This window comes from Sapajus apella, unplaced genomic scaffold, assembly GCF_009761245.1.
Source record: "Sapajus apella isolate SASKATOON/1434 unplaced genomic scaffold, GSC_monkey_1.0 scaffold381, whole genome shotgun sequence".
Taxonomy (NCBI): Eukaryota; Metazoa; Chordata; class Mammalia; order Primates; family Cebidae; genus Sapajus; species Sapajus apella.
Genome location: NW_022437319.1, coordinates 51,478 through 70,212, shown reverse-complemented (window position 1 = coordinate 70,212; position 18,735 = coordinate 51,478). Strand labels below are relative to the sequence as shown.

The 18,735-nt window shown below is 37.0% G+C and overlaps 1 protein-coding gene across 1 annotated transcript; it reads left to right on the top strand.

Annotated features, from left to right (window-relative positions):
• The first annotated feature begins 1,918 nt into the window (after window positions 1-1,918).
• LOC116545812 (MICOS complex subunit MIC27-like) lies at window positions 1,919-15,383 on the top strand. The gene is made up of 5 exons (XM_032272257.1): window positions 1,919-2,061; window positions 2,599-2,689; window positions 7,845-7,958; window positions 8,154-8,274; window positions 14,781-15,383. Exons 1-5 carry the CDS (start codon window positions 1,919-1,921, stop codon window positions 14,867-14,869), a joined length of 558 nt encoding a protein of 185 aa, XP_032128148.1. The 3' UTR covers window positions 14,870-15,383.
• The last annotated feature ends 3,352 nt before the right edge of the window (window positions 15,384-18,735 follow it).

Sequence of the window (18,735 nt, the reverse complement as noted above, 5' to 3'; positions counted from 1 at the left end):
CTGATGGGCTTCCCTTTGTGGGTAACCCGACCTTTCTCTCTGGCTGCCCTTAGTATTTTCTCCTTCATTTCGACCCTGGTGAATCTGACGATTATGTGCCTTGGGGTTGCTCTTCTTGACGAATATCTTTGTGGTGTTCTCTGTATTTCCTGGACTTGAATGTTTGCCTGCCTTGCTAGGTTGGGGAAGTTTTCCTGGATAATATCCTGCAGAGTATTTTCCAGCTTGGATTCATTCTCTTCGTCGCATTCGGGTACGCCTATCAAACGTAGATTAGGTCTTTTCACATAGTCCCACATTTCTTGGAGACTTTGTTCATTCCTTTTTACCCTTTTTTCTCCAGTCTTGCCTTCCCGTTTTATTTCATTGAGTTGATCTTCGACCTCTGATATCCTTTCTTCTGCTTGGTCAATTCGGCTGTTGATACTTGTGCATGCTTCACGAAGTTCTCGTGTTGCGTTTTTCAGCTCCATCAATTCACTTATATTCCTTTCTATTTTGTCCATTCTCGTTAGCATTTCTTCAAATCTTTTTTCATTTGGTTTCTTTGCATTTGGTTAGAACATGTTCTTTAAGTTGATGGAAGTTTCTTACTACCCACCTTCTGAAGTCTGATTCTGTCATTTCATCACACTCGTTCTCCCTCCAACCTTGTTCCCTTGCTGGTGAGGAGTTGTGATCCCTTGTAGGAGGAGAGGTGTTCTGGTTTCGGGTGTTTTCATCCTTTTTGCGCTGGTTTCTTCCCATCTTTAAGGATTTATCCACCTGTCGACTTTGTAGTTGCTGGCTTTCAGATTGGTTCTCAAATCTTTCAGATCGACGTTCTGTTTGTTGATGATGAGGTTATTTCTGTTTCTTGGTTTTCCTTCTGACAGTCTGGCCCCTCTGCTGTAGGTCTGCTGAGGTTCACTCCAGGCCCTGCTTGCCTGGGGTTCACCTGCAGCAGCTGCTGAACAGCAAGGGTTGTTACCAGTTTTCTTCTTCTGCTATCTTTGTCCCAGACGGATACCCGCCTAGTGTCAATCTGATCTCTCTTTTATGAGGTGTCTTTTTGGATATCTAGGGGTCAGGGATCTGCTTGAGGAGACGGTCTTTTCTTTATAGGAGCTCAAATGGTGAGCTGTGAGCTCTGTTGTTGTTCATTCAGAGCTGCTGGGCAGGTATTTTAGGTCGGCTGCAGCAGATCTCATAAACTGCTTTTTGTTCCCAGGTGCTCTGTCCCAGGGATTTAGGGCTTTATTTATGAGTTTCCGTTATGCTGCCGCCTTCTTTTATTTTATTTTTTTCCTTCAGACCTGCCCAGCCCTGCAAGGTGGCAGCCTAGTCACTGTCGGCCTATAGCAGCTTTGCTGAGGTGCTGCGGGCTCTGCCCCGCTGCCAAGTAGAACTTCCCTGCAGTCCTGTTTATATGGGTGTAGTTAGAACTGCTTTGGCGATGGTGGCCCGCCTCTGTTGAGGCGGAGTCTCTGCTGTTGCGGGTTGCCTTGGCAACGGCGGGCTGCCTCAGGAATGGCGGGTTGCCTTGGCAACGGAGGGCTCCCTCGGTAATTGCGCATGCCCCTCCCCCACAGAGCTGGACTGTCCCGGGTTCAGCTGCGCTTGCTGTGAAACTCTCAATCCAGAGTTTCTGGTTGCTGTTCTTTCGTGGGGGTGGAGCCAGCCGAGCCTGATCGCCTGGCTCCCTGCCTCAGAGCCTTTTTTAAGTTGGTGTTCCAGTCGCCTGTTGAAGAGGCGCCGGGGTCTGTTTGTTTTCCCCTGCGGCCACTCACTGCGCTGGCTTAAACAGCGGCACTGAGGTTTGTGGTGCTTTTTTTTTTTTTTTTTTTTTGCCCTGGAATCTACTGTCCTGGTTCTCTGCTCAGTCCCCTTTTTGAACCGACAAATGGGCGACTTTCTGTGGCTCCAATCGCCAGCCAAAATGGCCCCCGGACCGGTGTATTTTGTACGGAGAACCGCGGCTCCGGGGCGCCGACAAAGCAGCCGCGCGGGGCAGAGCAGCGGCGCTGGCCACAACAGCCGTGCTGGCGAGCGTGGAGCACCTCTGCCCGGGAATTTCCTAGGGTGTGGGCAATAAAAACGCGGCGTCCACTCACCCTCTGCGCTTTCACTGGGAGCTGCAATCCTGAGCTGTTCCTAAACGGCCATCTTGGATCGTCCAACTTCCCCTTTTTTATTTGGATACCCATTATTTCTTTCTTCTTCCTGATTGTTCTGGCTAGGCTTTCCAATACGGTCTTGAGCAGGAGTGGTAATAGAAGGTTTCCTTGTCTATTGGTAATTTTTCATTCTAACATTTTTTTTCCAGTTTTTCAAATATTATCCAACAGATGGCTTAATTTCTGCTTCTGTTTTAACCTCCTTCAGTTAAAACTCCACACAAATAATCATCTTTAAATTCATTAGATATAAAAGAAAAAATACTCAACCCAATGAGTTTAATATTAGCGGAAATATTTAGGTAATTCACTTTTTAAACAAACAACAATAAAATACCCACAGAATCAAAACCAATACAGTTGCTTTTAAGTCAGTCGTGTTGGATGTGTTTGGCTGTCCATAAGCTGTTTTCATGTTAACCTACTCACATTTTCCTCTCAGCAGTAAAGAGGCCTACAGTGATAGGCCTAAAAGCCTAAGTAAGAATGGAATCAATCAATATGTAAAGAAATTTCAAAAGGCAGACATATCCGTATAAATATCCATATAAACATTTGGATGGAATGTTCTTCTAGACAGCTTACCATGCATACACAGAGACAGAAAAACAGATGTTTGAATAGGCAGATAAGAATGAGATCATAGTATATGTCTTATTTTTATTTTTTAAAATAAAATATGAATATTACTTTTACAAAAGGCAAAACAAAAGAATTGCTGAACTTCAAATAAAATTTTCCTAGTATAAGAGATTTTCATATCCTTCACCCACTTTTGAATGGGCTTGTGAAAATGCAATAAAAAAATTTAAAAAAAGAGATTGATTTTTAAATGTTCTTCTAGAGTAAATAATAATTGTTACTTAAATTCCTAGAGTTGAAATCCTTGCTTTTCTTTTGACTATATCACATGTAATATCTGACAAATTCAAATATATATATATTTTTTCAGATGGAGTCTTGCTCTGTCGCCTAGGCTAGAGTGCAGTGGCACGATCTTGGATCACTGCAACCTGTGCCTCCCGGGTTCAAGTGATTCTCCTGCCTCAGCCTCCCAAGTAGCTGGGACTACAGGTGTGCACCACCATGCCTGGCTCATTTTTGTATTTTTAGTAGAGACATGGTTTCACCATATTGGTCCGGCTTGTCTTGAACTGCTTGACCTCATGATCTGCCTGCCTCAGCCTCCCAAAGTGCTGGGATAACTGGCGTGAGCTGCCGCGACCGGCCTGTAATGTTTTTCTTAACCTGAGATCCATGATGGACTTTAGGGAATCTATGCACACCCTCCTAGCCAAAACTTTATGAAAAGTCATGTGTGTACAAGAAAAACCTTATTTGTCATAACCAGGACCAATAGTTAACAATTTAAAATGTTAAAACAGTGAGTTGTAAAAAAATATAAATATATATACCCTCAGTTTTACTTCAGATTAAAACATAAATGTCCTTCTTCAGCCTGGCCAATATTGTGAAACCCCATCTCTAGTGAAAATACAAATATTAGCCAGGCCTGGTGGCGGGTGCCTGTAATTCCAGCTACTCATGGAGGCGGAGGTTGCAGTAAGCTGAGATCTCACCACTGCACTCCAGCCTGGGCGACAGAGTGAGACTCCATCTCAAAAAAACCATTTTTTTTCTTTTTTCTCTATTTTGAAGTAGGACTTTTCTTTGAGTATTGGTTTCCTGGTTAAAGATCCATAACATCATTCTAACCATAAGCCATATTTGTAATATGTCTTCTACAATTTCCAGATTAGGTTCCTTTAAAATAGAATGAACAGTTAAAAACATTAAAAAAAATAATGAGTGCTGAATCTTTTAGATGGATTTAGTTTATATTTCTCCCATCTGTTATAATTGTCTTACTCATGTCTAATTTTCATAGCAGTTATTTTTTAGCCATTCATATTTCAGTCTTTATGAAGCATTTAATTTAATTTTCCTAGAAACAGTAATTCTTTTTACACTCATATTTTATCATATTATGTTACATTTAGATTGTTTAATTACAAGTAAAACTGATGTAGCAACTTGAGGAAAAAAGCAACTTATTTTTGACAAGCATACTAATCAAATTGTGAAAGATAATACTTTGGCATATTGGAGAGCGCCTGATAGGAATGAATATTCAGCATTCTACAAACATCATTTATAATAAATTTTTAAAAAGTTTTATTAGTCAAGTCTCTTAAAAGGATGTCAGGTGAGAGCTTTTATACGGTGTCTCTATTTTCCTGAAGGAAAGGACCTATAGCTTTCAGGAGCTTCTCCAAGGCATCTATGATATTAAAAAGTTTAAGAAATGTTAGTCCAGAAAGTCTTTGAAAAATGCAAGTCTCACTCCAGTTATTCATCATTTTGAAAATATACTTCAAGATGGAATTACTGTTTGCTTTTTATAATTTTCCTCACAATATTTTTGTTAACATGTAAAGAGTAACAAGTAGTCAAAAAAAAAGTAGTCTGTCTTTGAAAACTATAAAATAGGAATAAACTAACCAAATAATGTTTTAAGGCCTATTTAAAAGAAAAAAAAACTATCAAACTTTACAGAAGGGCATTTTTAAATTTTCACAATATTTAATTGATGAATAAAGATCAAATATATTCAAGGTGTACAACATGATGACTTGATGTACATATACATTATATAATGATTATTACAATCAGGTTAACACATCCCCTTGCAGCACATAATATACCCAGAACTTGTTCATCTTATGACTGAAAGTTTGTACCCTTTGACCTCATTTACCTCACCCCTAACCCCTGGCAACCTCCATTCTACTTTCTGCTTGTATTCTGGGTATATATATATATATATATATATAAACAATGCAATCAGTGTCTTGAAGAGATATATGTACTTCCATGCTCATTGCAGCATTATTTGCGATAGTCAAGATTAGAAACAACCTGAGTGTCTCTCCGTGGATTAATGGATAAAGAAAATGCAGTACACATATGTAACAGAGTGGTATTTAGCCATTAGAAAAGGAAACTCTGCCATTTGCAACAGAATGGATGAACCCAGAGGACATTATACTCAGACAAATAAAACAGAACACAGAGAGACAAATACTGTTTGATCTCACTTATATGTGAAGGATGTTTAACAAAAAGTCTTGAATATCTTTGGTGATATATCCTGTTTCTAGATGAAAAGACTAAATGTTCAAATACGGCAAGTGTTTCAAAATCTAGAAATGTAATTCAGTTCTTACAAAAGTCCTGTATTTGAATGGAGTATGACATTCATGCACATAGTATTTATTGTCTGTCTACTGTGTATTGGTTACTACAGCATAGACAGTAAAATAGATCAAGAGGACAAAAAAGAATATCCAAAACATTATATTGAGTATATCTTTGTACACAACTGGGTAGGGGATTGACATGTGGTACAGGTGGCATTCCAGATCAGTGTGTAATGGAAAGGATGGATTTTTTTTCAGGAAATGTGTTGGAATAATTGGCTGTTTGGAAAAATACTCAGACCTTTACCAACTATCATGAGAAAACTAATTCTAGGTGGAATAAAGATCTAACCATAAACTAGAATACTATAAAAAGTATGAGAAGAAAAAGAGGAATACCTGTTTAATTTTGAGATAAGAAAGGCTTTCTTAAGCAAAATATAATACACAAGCCATCAAAGAAAAAGTTGACATATCTGATTACATCAAAATTAATACATTTCTGTAGATTACAAAATACCATACACAAAGTTAGTGGATACATGAAAAACTGGGAAAACTATTTGTTACATATATGACAAAGTATGAATATCCTTCATGTATTAAGAACTCCTATAAATCAATGAGCAAAAGATGAATGTGCCTTCTGGGAAAATGAAAAAAATACATGAACAAGCAATCTATATAATAAGAAACATAAATGGCCTAATATATATAAGATACTTGATTTTATCAACAATCAAATAAATGCAGATTTGGAAAACCATTTAGATATTGGTTTTTAGCCTTTGAATTTCACAAAGATTTAGAAGACTTATAATATCACTGGTGGTAAACAGGGTAGGAAAACAGACTTATACTCTTGATGGGACTGTAAATTGCCGCAGTATATTGCTGACTTTCCGGAGAGCAGCATGGTAATAGTGTCAAAAATTAAAATGTGTATACTCTTCAGTGCAGAAATTTCAACTCTAGGAATGTATCCTGAGGAAATACTGTAAGGGTTATGGCCCCAATTGTATGTGTAAGGATGCTAATTTCATCATTGCTTATACTTGTCATCCCTCTACCCCCAAAAAGGAAAACGGCTCATATGCTTACCAACAGGGGATTTGGTAAATCATTGTGCCTCAATAGGGAATTTGTTTAACAAATTGTGGCACATCCATTATAGAATACTAAACTAAGCAGCAATTTTAAAAAGTAGATCTAAGAGTATATAAAATGATGTAGAACCATGCCTGTGAAATATTGTCAAGCTTTTAAAAAATCCTATCTCAGAATAATATGTTTCCTGTGATCTCATTTGTATGTAAAAAGGAAAACAAACTAAATACATATGTAATTTATTTTGAAAATTTAATTGAAAACATAATTGAGATTGTATTATATAATCTATTCTGCAACTTTTTCAAATTAGTGGTTCATCATGAACTTCCATTCAAGCCAGTACATACAGAACTACTTCATCTTTTTTGAAAGATCTATAAATGTTAACATTATATTTGTTTTAAAATTTGTTTGTGTATATTTAATGTATATATGAGTAAAAATTCAGGAAGAATATGTATAACTGTTAACAAAGGTTATATTTGGGGAGGAAGAGGAATTTCTTTTTACTACTGTATTACTTAACTTTTCAAGTGTGGGTATATACTTAGGAAAAACAATAAAAATATTTCTATTTGAGGATGGAAACCTAATTTTTAAAACAAATATGTTTGTAGAAATTGTAATCTGGGAAAGCCCCTCAAAACATCTTTAAAACTTGAAAAATTAATGGCTGTTGAAATTACTTTAATCCGAATGAACAAAAGGATTGGAGAAGAATAGGAAAAAAGAAGAAATCAGAAGCAGATTTTCAAAGAGAAAGAGAGACGAATGAAAATGACAGTAACTTGAGGAATTCAGTGAGCATCCCAGCCTCTGCTTGAGTATATTTACCGATCAATGTTTATTTTTACCTTTCTACCAAAAAGAAGAATATTCTTTGGAAGAATTAGCTGATTCCTTTTATTTCTTTAGGAATGGAGAAAGCCCCATAAAATTTTAAGCCAAAGCATTAACTTTGTAGCTTGTTAAAAATCTAATTTTCTCAGTCAGCAGTTTTTTCCCAAAACTCCTGTTAATAGACACAGTTTTCACTTATATCACCATGTTATATACCTTAAATAGATACAGTTTTTTAATATGTCAACCTGATCTCAATAAAGCTGAAAAAATTTTAAAAAATAATGTAGGCATAGTTTTAGATTTATATGTTACGTTGTGAATGCAGATTATACATTTCTTATAGCCCTTTGTATGACACCACAGTTTTTTCACATAAGATTTTAGAAATGGTGCTTTGTGTTATATGATTTAGAGATTTATATCTTTATTGATTCCTACCTGAGTGTTCATATAAAATACCTGACAAATCTAAAATGTATTTTTATTTTAACTTTTAAAAATATATGTTATTTGACTTCCTTTTTGTTTTATTTAGGTAACAGGGAAAAAGATATATGCTACAAGCCAGCAAATTTTTGAAACAGTTAAATCACTGTGGACGAAAAGCAACAAAAAAGAGTCACTTCCTCAACCTAAGGAAAAAACTAAGGTAAAGTTTAAATGGAACAAGACGGTCCACATTGAGTTGTGTTTGGGTGGGTGTTGGCTTGTAATGAGGGTACTGGACAGAGGTCGAGGATAAAATAAGAAAGTAGATGAAGGAATTTGGTATAATTTTTTAAAGATGTTTTATTCTCTCAGTAAAACGATTTACTTATCAAGGAAAAATCTTTTTGGTAAACAGTTAGGATCCTCTGCCGAAATACAAGTATCTGGAAAAACAACTCACGTCTTGAAACAACACTCAGTGCCTTTGCCAACAGAACTCAGCTCTGAAGCAAAGACCAAATCAGTGTCCACCTCAGGTTTGTTGGGAATAATTGTTTCGTTTTCATTCTTTTCTTAAATAATTTGATAGCATTATCATTATTGGTTTGAACTTACAGATGCGTTTTCTCCGTAAATATTTTGTCTTTCTTGTATCTGTGGTTTGCATTTCTTTTTAGGTTATGAGGCACTTAGGTGCCTGGGATTGTTTTAAATTACCACATAGTTCATAATATAGATCTTTGTATGTGAGGATACAGAGTAGCACTGAGAGGTTGATTGGGTGAAACATTTCATATAACGTTATAAATATGAGCTATTTTGTCAGGTGGGGGAAAATGGGCCTTTCTAGATTCTAGAAATTTAAAGGTACAAGTCACACCTACATAAAGAAATGTAAGCTTCCATTTTTTGTGCTATTTACCTGTCAGTCTCCCTGTCAATCTTAAGACTTGTAATGTTGCTAGTATTCCATACTGGCAATAAATACTTTGTGGAACCAAACAGTGACAATTATGCTTTCTAAAAAAATACTACCATGATTTTACTGTGATCAAAAAGAAGGTGACAGAGTGTTTGATACCATTTTGACAATGTATTCATATTGATTTGCATAGTTTTATCTACATGTACAATGTGAATGGTAAAACCCATTAAGTTGTCTTACTGCAAAGGAAAGGTGACTAACTCAGAGGTTGGGGAATAATAATAGTATCCACCTTTTATCAAGCACATACTGTAATGCAGGGAGCTAGAAATGTGTTATTCAGCACTTACCCACAAAGTAAAACAAAAACCTCTGCCGGATCGGTAATTATTCCCATTTTATGATGAAGAGACTGAGAATCTGGGAGCTAAAATCAGTTGCACCAAATCATAGAGCTTGTGAGCGGCGCAGTTATGTTTATGGCCTAGATCTTCTTGACATCAAAGTCCAAGCTCTTTCCATTGTGTATAGATTATCTAATTTAAAACCGGAATTCAGTCTCTAATTTCAGTCTCCTTCTCTCTCACTTAATCTTTATATAAACTCTCATTGAATAACAAACCTGATTTGAGTTTTACTCTTTTCCTCTGTCCTCTCTCCTTTTTAATCAAGACAAGTTATACAGTTTTTAGAGTCTCTGAATAATCTACAGGTGACCATATTCTCACAAGAATATAATATGGTCATTTTTCCAAATGCTTGTTAATTACAGAGTATCTTTGTGAAGATGAAGCATACTGCAGCTTAACAGTGGGACCAAAACCTTCCCGAGCTAATGTCTTTTCTTCACACATCTGGATGATGGAATCCTTTATTGCCTGTCTTGGGTGATGTGGCATATGAAAAGCATTCTAAGGAGATAATGCAGAGGGAGAAAGAGATGCCAGTGCCACTCATTCTTATCATCTATGTCTTGGTCAGTTTGAGCTACTGTAAAAACACCATAGACTGGGTGGCTTGTAAACCACAGAGAGGTGATTAGAATTAGTTGAGGTGATGAGGGTGGGGCCTTCATGAATGGGATTAGTAGTGCTCCTATGAATCTTGAGAGAGCTTACTTTCCTCTACTCTCTGCCATGTGACAATACATTGAGAACTAGGCTGTCTACAAGCCAGAAGAGGGCCTTCACCAGAACCTGACCACGTTGGCACCCTGATCTCAGAATTTCAGTCTTTAGAACCATGAGAAATAAATTTCTGTTGGATCCAACATTTACTAGCTCTGTTACCTGGGACAAGTTATCAAACACCTCGAGCCTCAGCCTCCTCATCCAACAAAAAGGGAACCATAATAGTTCTTGCATGGTTGTAAAGATTAAATGAGATATTGCATGTAAAGCACTAACTACAATGCCAGAGATAAACTAAGGGGTATCAGTGGATATTAAAATATGTCATTATTATCATTTGCCTAGAGTAATTAGCCATTTTGCTGAGAAACATATTTTCATTGAGCACACTTTAGGAGTAAGTTACTTACCTAGTGAGCCCAGCCATGGCTACCACATTTCACCATATAGAGTAGATTGATGTACTGTCCAACTGTATGTTGTGGCTCTGAATATGAGTTGTTTTCTACAATCTCATGTACATTAATCGAGAAAATTATTATTATGGGAATTACAAATTTAGAAATTTGGTGTCATAGATCTCTTCAAGCATCCGATGAAAGCAGAATGAAATCTCATTAATTACAAGATTAATGTCCCTCTAAAGCAGAGGTTGGTAAACTATGGCTGGTATGCCACCTCTGACTCACTATTTTCATATATTCTGCAAGCTAACAGTGATGGTTGAAAAAATAAAAAATAATATTTTGTAACAAGTAAAAATTACATGAAATTCAGATCTCAATGTCTATAAATAACATTTTATTAGAACATACCCACACACATTCATCTATATATTGTCTATGGCTGCTTTTACACTACAGTGGCAGAGCCGAGCAGTTGTGACAGAGACCATGTGGTTCACAAAGTCAAAAATATTTGCTACTGACCTTTTGCAGAATAGTTTGCCAATTCTTCGAGAAAGAAGGGATGTACCACATACGCGTGACTCATGTCCCCCTTATGGTAGTTGACAGATTTTTTGTAGATTCGGAGACTAAATAGCCAAACTCAAAACGTCTTAACGGCAAAACCTAATTTCTTACAATTTTGGGGGGCTGAGGAGACAGAAACTAATCAGATGTCAGTCAGAAGCTTGGGAGTGCCATACCTGTACTGGGAGGAACCAGAAGTTAACTGACTTTTACTAAAACTACAACGCACCCCAGACCCAGCGCAATGCCTGACTAGATTGAGATGATAAGTGTTTCACCCTTTCTAAAGAGCTTCCACCTTTCTGGAGCTTCTACCTTTCTTTCATACACAATGTCCACCATACAAACAAACAAAGTAGTAGTTACGCAAAAATGCAGGAAGATGTGATTGATAGTCAGAAGAAAAAACAAATAAATACAACAGCAACAGCAGACCCACAGATGACTTAATATTGACGTTAACTGAAAAGGACTTTAACAATATTAATATTGTTAATATTTAACTGAAAGGACTTTACAATAATTATAATTAATAAATAGGAAAAAATGATGGACAAAATAGATGAAAATGTGGAGAATGTCACAGGGACTTAGAATCTGTTAACAAAAAAAACCCTAGTGGCTGTTCTAGAAGTGAAAAATACAGTACCCGAAATTAAGAACTCATTGGGTGGGTTTCACAGCAGACTATATACCAGAAAGCACAGACTTAATGAACTGAAAGACAAGTCAATAAAAACCAGCCAGACTGAAGCTCAGAGAGAAAAAAGGAATGGAAAAGGTTGACAAAGTACTTTATAGTGACGAGTGTCTTTAAGTGTTTGAGTTGCTGAGAAGATGAATGCTGAATGTCATCCTGATTTTATACACAAGAAACCAAAATAGAATTTGTAACAATCTTACTTCATTCAGGAATTTATTAGTTTTCTGTCCCGTTTTTTTGTACCTAACTTGCTTAAAATATCAATGAGATAACATGTGAACTAAATTATTAGTTATGTGATACTACCAGATATCACATAAGCGCTATTTGAGACTATAATTCGTTGCTGTCTCATAAGTTTAAACATATTTCTTTCCTATTTGTTATAACACCAGCTTTTTGAAAAGTCTGCTAAAAACTTTAAGCAGAAAACATTCTTATTAGAAAGCAAACATATAAAAGTGCAAAGGAATGCATCATGATGATTAGGGCATTCAGATTCAAGATGAGTTTTATGACAGTTCATTCTTTGAGAGGGTAAGAGAGCCCTTAATCCACTCAAGAGATTGAAGAAATTTCTAAGAAAGATATAATTCTTAATTGCTTATTAAGGGCATGAGATGAAGCTTTTTAAAAAGATAGAAATCAAATGACAGACTAAGTGGTTCTAAACCAGAGAGAACCATATCACAATTACTTGAGGGTTTTTTTTTTTCTCCAAAATTCATAGGTTCAGACTCTACTAAAGAATTATAAATCTCAATTTCCAGAGGTGAGGCCTCTAAACAGGTAGATTTTAGGAAGAACTCCATAGGGGATTCTGTTAACATATCACTCTAGCTAATAATCTCTGTTTTAAGTTGTTAGTAAATTAAAATCTTGAAGCCTTTTAAGAAATTTTAAGGGGTGATGTAAAGGCAAAAGGGCCTTTCTAATTCAGGAAATTGGGATAAGCTGAACCTTTCACCAAATTTAGAATAAGAGTATAGATTAAGGAAGTATTTAGAAGTGCTAGAGAGCTTAGTTGATGGTTCCCACCAGATGGCAGTAGAGATCAGCAGAACCACCAGTGTGTTCCTAACATTTTTATGTGCTACAACCTCTTACCAGAATGTTTTCAAATGCAGAAAATAAACACATAGTAATGTATGAATTTCCTTAAGTGTATTAAACAACAATATCTAACAATAGGTCTGAAAACTTTTAATTTTTAATTAGTGCCGAGTGTGAATATTTTGAGTTAATCTCTAACAATAATGTAATAAGATATCTGTGGTTTCTGTTGGTGACAAAGAAATCTAAAGTACTGCTGATACTATCGTGTTTTGTTGCCTGTATTCATTATTGAAGAAAATGTCCATTTAAGTCAAAGGTAAGTGAAAATAATGACAAATTTTCTTCATCCAAGTTAATAGATCACATGAGTTCTATAACATACCCCCAAAGGGACACGAAGTTAAGAATTTATACCGTGGAGCGCTTCATTACCTGTACCATCATAAATACTAATTACTTTGAATCTGGTTGTTCTGTTAGTATATTTGGTGATGAAGTTACACATAGGTATGTCCCGATATAATATATGTTTCAGAAAAGATAGGTATAAGATATATCATTGTATTCTAATTTCTCTCCTTTGTTTTCATTATAAAACTGGAAATTAACTTCCTTTATGCAGAAAAGGCATGGTTCCAAATGTAATAAAATTAATTTTAAGACAAATCAGATTTTGAACATATTTAAAATAAAAACAAATTTCAGGAAAAAGGTTTTTAGTATTATGTCACAAAATAAATATGAAATAGCTGTCTCTTGCCTAGTTACCATGCACAAGGTGTTGTATGCAGCACTTTGTGAGCATTATCATGTTTAATACTAAAAATACTTGTACGATATTTTTACTGCTATAAACGTAATTTTAAAGAAGAGCCTGGGTTGTCGTGTTGGGGTCAGACAAATGTGGATTCATTCCTGGCTCCACCACTTATCAACTGAATGACTTTGGTCAAGTTACTTAACCTCTTCAAATTAAAATTTTCTTATCTGTAAAATAAGGACAACGTAAAAATAGTATCTACTTCATGGTGAGATTATAGGATAACACATGAAAATAACTTAGCTACTTGCCTGGGACACAGGAAGCTTGTCAAGATCACCAGTGATCCACACATTGCTAAATCTAGGAGTCGACTCTCAATCTCCATCTTATGCAATTCATCAGTAACCTTTGGCACAGGTTCAATTCCTTCCTCCTCTCTTCCTCTTGGTTCTCTTACCTCATTCACTGGCTTTCCTCCTTAGTCTTCTTTCCTACATTCTCCTAACCTTCTTCATGTCTCCTAATCTTAACCCAGAAGACTCATTTGTACTTCAGATGTTTAATAGGCAATTCACATTTAACACAACCAAAACTTAATGATTCATTTGTTTTTCCCTAACCCTGCTTCTTCCATGTTTTCCCCTATCTCAGTAAATGTGACCTCCATTCTTCCAGTTTCTCAAGTTGAAGAGTCTCTCTCACAAGACATAGTCAACTCATTTAGGAAATCCTTCCCATTCCACCTTCAACATTATCCAGAATCTGGTACCTTTTCACTGCTTCCATTGCTACTTTCCTAATTAAAGCCCTCAGCATCTCTTCTGGAGTACTGTTATTGCTTTCTAACTGGTCTCCCTGCTTCTATTCCTTGTTTTCTTACAGATTTTCTTTTCCACAGGCAAGAGTGATCTTTTCAAAAACATAGCATCATTCACTCCTCTACTCAAAATTGTCCAGTAGCTTCTCATGTTACTTAAAGCCAAAATCTTTACCATAGCCCAATGTGACCTAGCTTTCCATTGTCTGATCACATCTCCTGTCGCTCTCTCTCTCACTGCCTCGCCGCCACCCCTACATACACCACATCTTGTCTACTGTGTTCCAACCATTTTGGTTCCTCAGACGTGGCTCAGGTTCATTACACTTGCCGTCTGCTCATCCTGGAAGGCATTGACTGCCGGTATCTATAGGGTGCACACCCTCACCTTCTGTTCTTGGCTCATATATCACCTTTCCAGAAGGCTTTCCCTGGCTGCCCTATTTAAAATTACAAATCACCTAAGCACTCCATATAGCCCTCTTTGTTTCATTTTTTTCACACAGCACTTAGCCACCATTTGATATATATTTAATTAGTTTGTCTCACCTAACTGAAACGTTAGGTCTATGTCGCCAGATATTTTTTATCTGGTTTGTTCACTGTTGTCTTCCCAGTATCAAAAATAAATTTGTTAAGTGACTAATTTTTTTTTCATTTTAATACTTTATCAGGTGCTACACAGTTTATGCCTGACCCCAAGCTCATGGATCACGGGCAGTCCCACCCAGAAGATATAGATATGTACAGCACTAGAAGCTGAAGTAGACTGCATAGAGAGACTACATAGAAAACTACAAGATGTGTGAAGTTGCAAATAATGGTGAAAAAAATCATGTAATGGGTAACTGATACATAGAGTATTACCTAAAACAAATTTTCCCCTTACATCTCCAAATGTGCAATTTGATAAATTAAATAAGTGGTTAACACAGAAACTGTGAATGCAATGCAAACGATATTACATGATTGATGAGGAGGCATAGATAGAAGTTTTAGCTTGCATTTGGTGACCTTTAAGGGCATTTATTAAAAAACAACAACAACAAATGAAGACATGAACTCCAGTGAGACTAAAATCTGAAAATACATCTATGTATGTATAAAGACATACATATTTATATGTATAAACATATATTTCTGCTCTAGCTTCCCTGAATTAATGTCAGTTAAATTAGAATGGTGTGTGGAAAGATGCGTTTCCCTCTGTTTTTTTTTTTTTTTTTTTTTCTTTTTCATTTCCTAGAGCTGGAATAAAATATCCGTGTTTTATGGGACATGAACTTGGCTTTGTCTCTTGGTTTTGTTAATGTTAATTCCTATTAAATGTCTAAAAACATCTCTAACTATTTGAGAGGGCCATATGCTACACAGGCTTTCTAATATTGCCTAGCAGTCCTTCCTAAATGGTTCCTAAGTGGTTCACTATTGTGTTCCCTGGAAGAGGTATTACAAACCTTTTATTCTCCTCGAGCCTCTTTATAACTGCCAAATTGACTGTGCCTCCTGTTTCACAGATAAAAAAGTAAATTATTAGACATGACCATTCCCAACTTCTTCCTATCTACCGTCAAGACTTACCTCTTTTCAGCCATGCATTCCCCTTTCTAAGACTAATCCTTAGAATGTTTGTGTTCTTGATCTCATTCCCTCCCATCTAAGACCATAATCCACCCTGTTTAATCTCCAGTGTTTGGTTTCTCTTTTTGCTAATTTGTTTCCTCTACCCCTAAATAACTTTAGGACTTCTCTATCTTCCGTCAACAATAACAAAACAAGACAAAAACCTTTCCTTAACTTGGCCTCTTCCCTTGAACTGTTTTTTCTCTCTCCTTCCTATGTGCTATACTTCTTTAAAAAGTAATTATTACTTTTTGACAAAAGTAAATATTGTTCCTTTTTCCCCTACTTTCAAGTCCTCTGTTAGTAAGTTGTGGCATTCTGGCCTCTATACCTACTTAATTTTTTTTTTTTTTTTGAGATGGGGTCTTGCCCTGTTGCCCAGGCTGGAGTGCAGTGGCACAAACACAGCTCACTGCAGCCTTCATCTCCCAGACTCAAGCAATCCTCCCATCTCAGCCTCCTGAGTAGCTGGGACTATAGGCACCCACCACCATGCCTAATTTTTTTGTATTTTGGTAGAGACAGCATTTCGCCATGTTGTCCAGGCTGGTCTAGAACTTCTGAGCTCAAGCAATCCTCCCAACTCAGCCTCCCACAGTGGTGGGATTACGGGTGTGAGCCACTGCACCCAGCCCCTACTTGAATCCTAATGTCATTATTGATTCTTTACCACTCTCTCCTTGAAACTCACTTATTCCTTTGCTTTCTGTTTTTCCTGCTTTTGTTATTCTTCATTTTTCTTCTCTTGCTCTGAATCCCTTAAATGCTGAGGCTGCTCAAGTTTCATCCCTAGTCCTATTTTCTCATTCTATATGTGCTCTCATTTTTATTTAACATGCTTCCCTGGCTTCAGTCCCCATTTATTTTATTATTATTCATATTTTCAGCCCCCATATCCCTCTAGTGGTATAGACCTTTATTTCTACCTACTGTATTTACCTAACATCCCATAGATATGCCAATGTCAGAATGCCTAAAACAAAACTGTCTCTACCTCCCGCTCCTTCAAATCTATTCTACCTTCTCTAATCCTATCATTACTCTCCCTCAAGTCATAATCATCACTTTTCTGGGTTTCTATAACAGCCCTTCGGCTAATTTGCTTACCATCAATCTTGCTGTCCCTCACTTCAGAATATTTCCTGCTTGCAGGTAACAGTAAAGTAGTTAAACAAATATTTAATATTAGCTTAAGAAAAAAAAAAGAGCCTATTTATAGCCTGGGATTTGGCGGTATACGGGATTTGGGCATTGGCTCATGGCGCTATCAAGGACCTAGACTTTTTCACTTTCCACTCCGTTCTCTCCAGTATGCTGGTTTGTCACCTCATGGTCATAAGCTGTCTGCTGTACCTTCAGGGAGCAGATACACATTCAAAGTAGGAAATAGCAGATAAAAATATGCACAAGATGCTTCTGACTCTCTTTTATCAGCAAAGTAAGTGCTTTCTTAGAATCTCCTCAGAAGACTTCTGGGTATGATTGAACCAGTGCTTTTCATATAGCCACACACTTAGCTCCAGGAAGATAGGGAATAGGGAAATCATGTTTCTTTTCCCCTGTGGTGAGGAAGGCACGGGTTAAGGGATTGGGAACAGGTGTTGAGTTTAAGCTAACGTAGTGTCTGCTACCCTATACTTCTAACCCATTTGTCTGTTATGACATAGTTGTCTTTCTGACACCTGTAATGGATAGTTGTCTTTCTGAAATCTTTAGTGGCTCACTATTGCCTGCTGAATCAAATCAGAACTCCCTAGTTTAATACACAAGGCCCTTCATATCCAATTCCAGCTTACCTTTAATCTATTTTCCCTCTCCGTACCCATCCTACTGCTAATGGGTATTATACCATCTTTATGACCTATCATTTGTTTCTTGAACATGCTTTGTTCTTTATTGCCTCTTTTTCTGCCTGTGCTAGTGTGTCCTCTCAAAATGTTCTTCCATCTTATCCCGCCCTACATTCTAACTTCCTACCCATCCTACAAGTCCAATTCCAGTGTCACGTCCCCTTTCTCAATCCCCCGGGGTAGAACTTAGATTCTCTTTTCTAGAGACAGAGTCTCGCTATGTTGCCTAGACTGACCTCAAACTCCTGGCCTCAAGCAATTCTCCCACCTCAGCCAAACAGACATGAGGGACTGTGCTCAGCCTTTTCTTAAAGTATACTGTATGGCCAGGTGTGGTGGCTCACACCTATAATCCCAGCACTTTCGGACGCTAAGGTGGGTGGATTACCGGAGGCCAGGTATTCAAGACCAGTCTGACCAATGTAGTGAAACCCTGTGTCTACTAAAAACAAAAAGTACAAAATTAGCCAGGTGTGGTGGCGCATGCTTGTAATCCCAGATACCTGGGAGGCCGAGGCAGGAGAATCACTTGAACTCGTGAGGTGGAGGTTGCAGTGAGCTGAGATCGTGCCATTGCACTCCAGCCTGGGCAACAAGAGCGAAACTCTGTCTCAATCAATCAATCAAGCAATGTACATAGTGTGTCTTAGTTTTGATTTAATATGAGTATGTTTGAGATCTGATCCACGGTTTTAAAAAATTGATTTCAAATACTGGAGATAAATTCTTAGGAGCTTACTTATGAAAAACTAGCAAGTGATAGTTGATATTTATAGATACGGTACTTACACAATTTATGCAATTAATATTTTCTCTCAGACAAGATTCCTTGTGTGTATGGCTGAATAACTTTTTTATAGTTTCTATGCCCATGAAATGCCTGGTAGATAGTAGGAATTCGCATGTTCTGCCATGCTGGTTGCAGCACAGGACACAAAAGTTAGAATTATTTCAAAGGACTTCTACTCTACTAGGAAAGAGAGAAACATAGAAATATGGTGTTGTATGTGTTATGTTCCCTAAGATAAGTACAAGCAAAGCACTATGGATGTTCGGAGATAAAATGTAGTTCTGGGATGATGTCAAGAAGGCAGTGGTACTTAAGCTGCTCGAGGTAGGGAAGCAACTTCATTGCTAGTTTTTCCTAAGTAAGCTC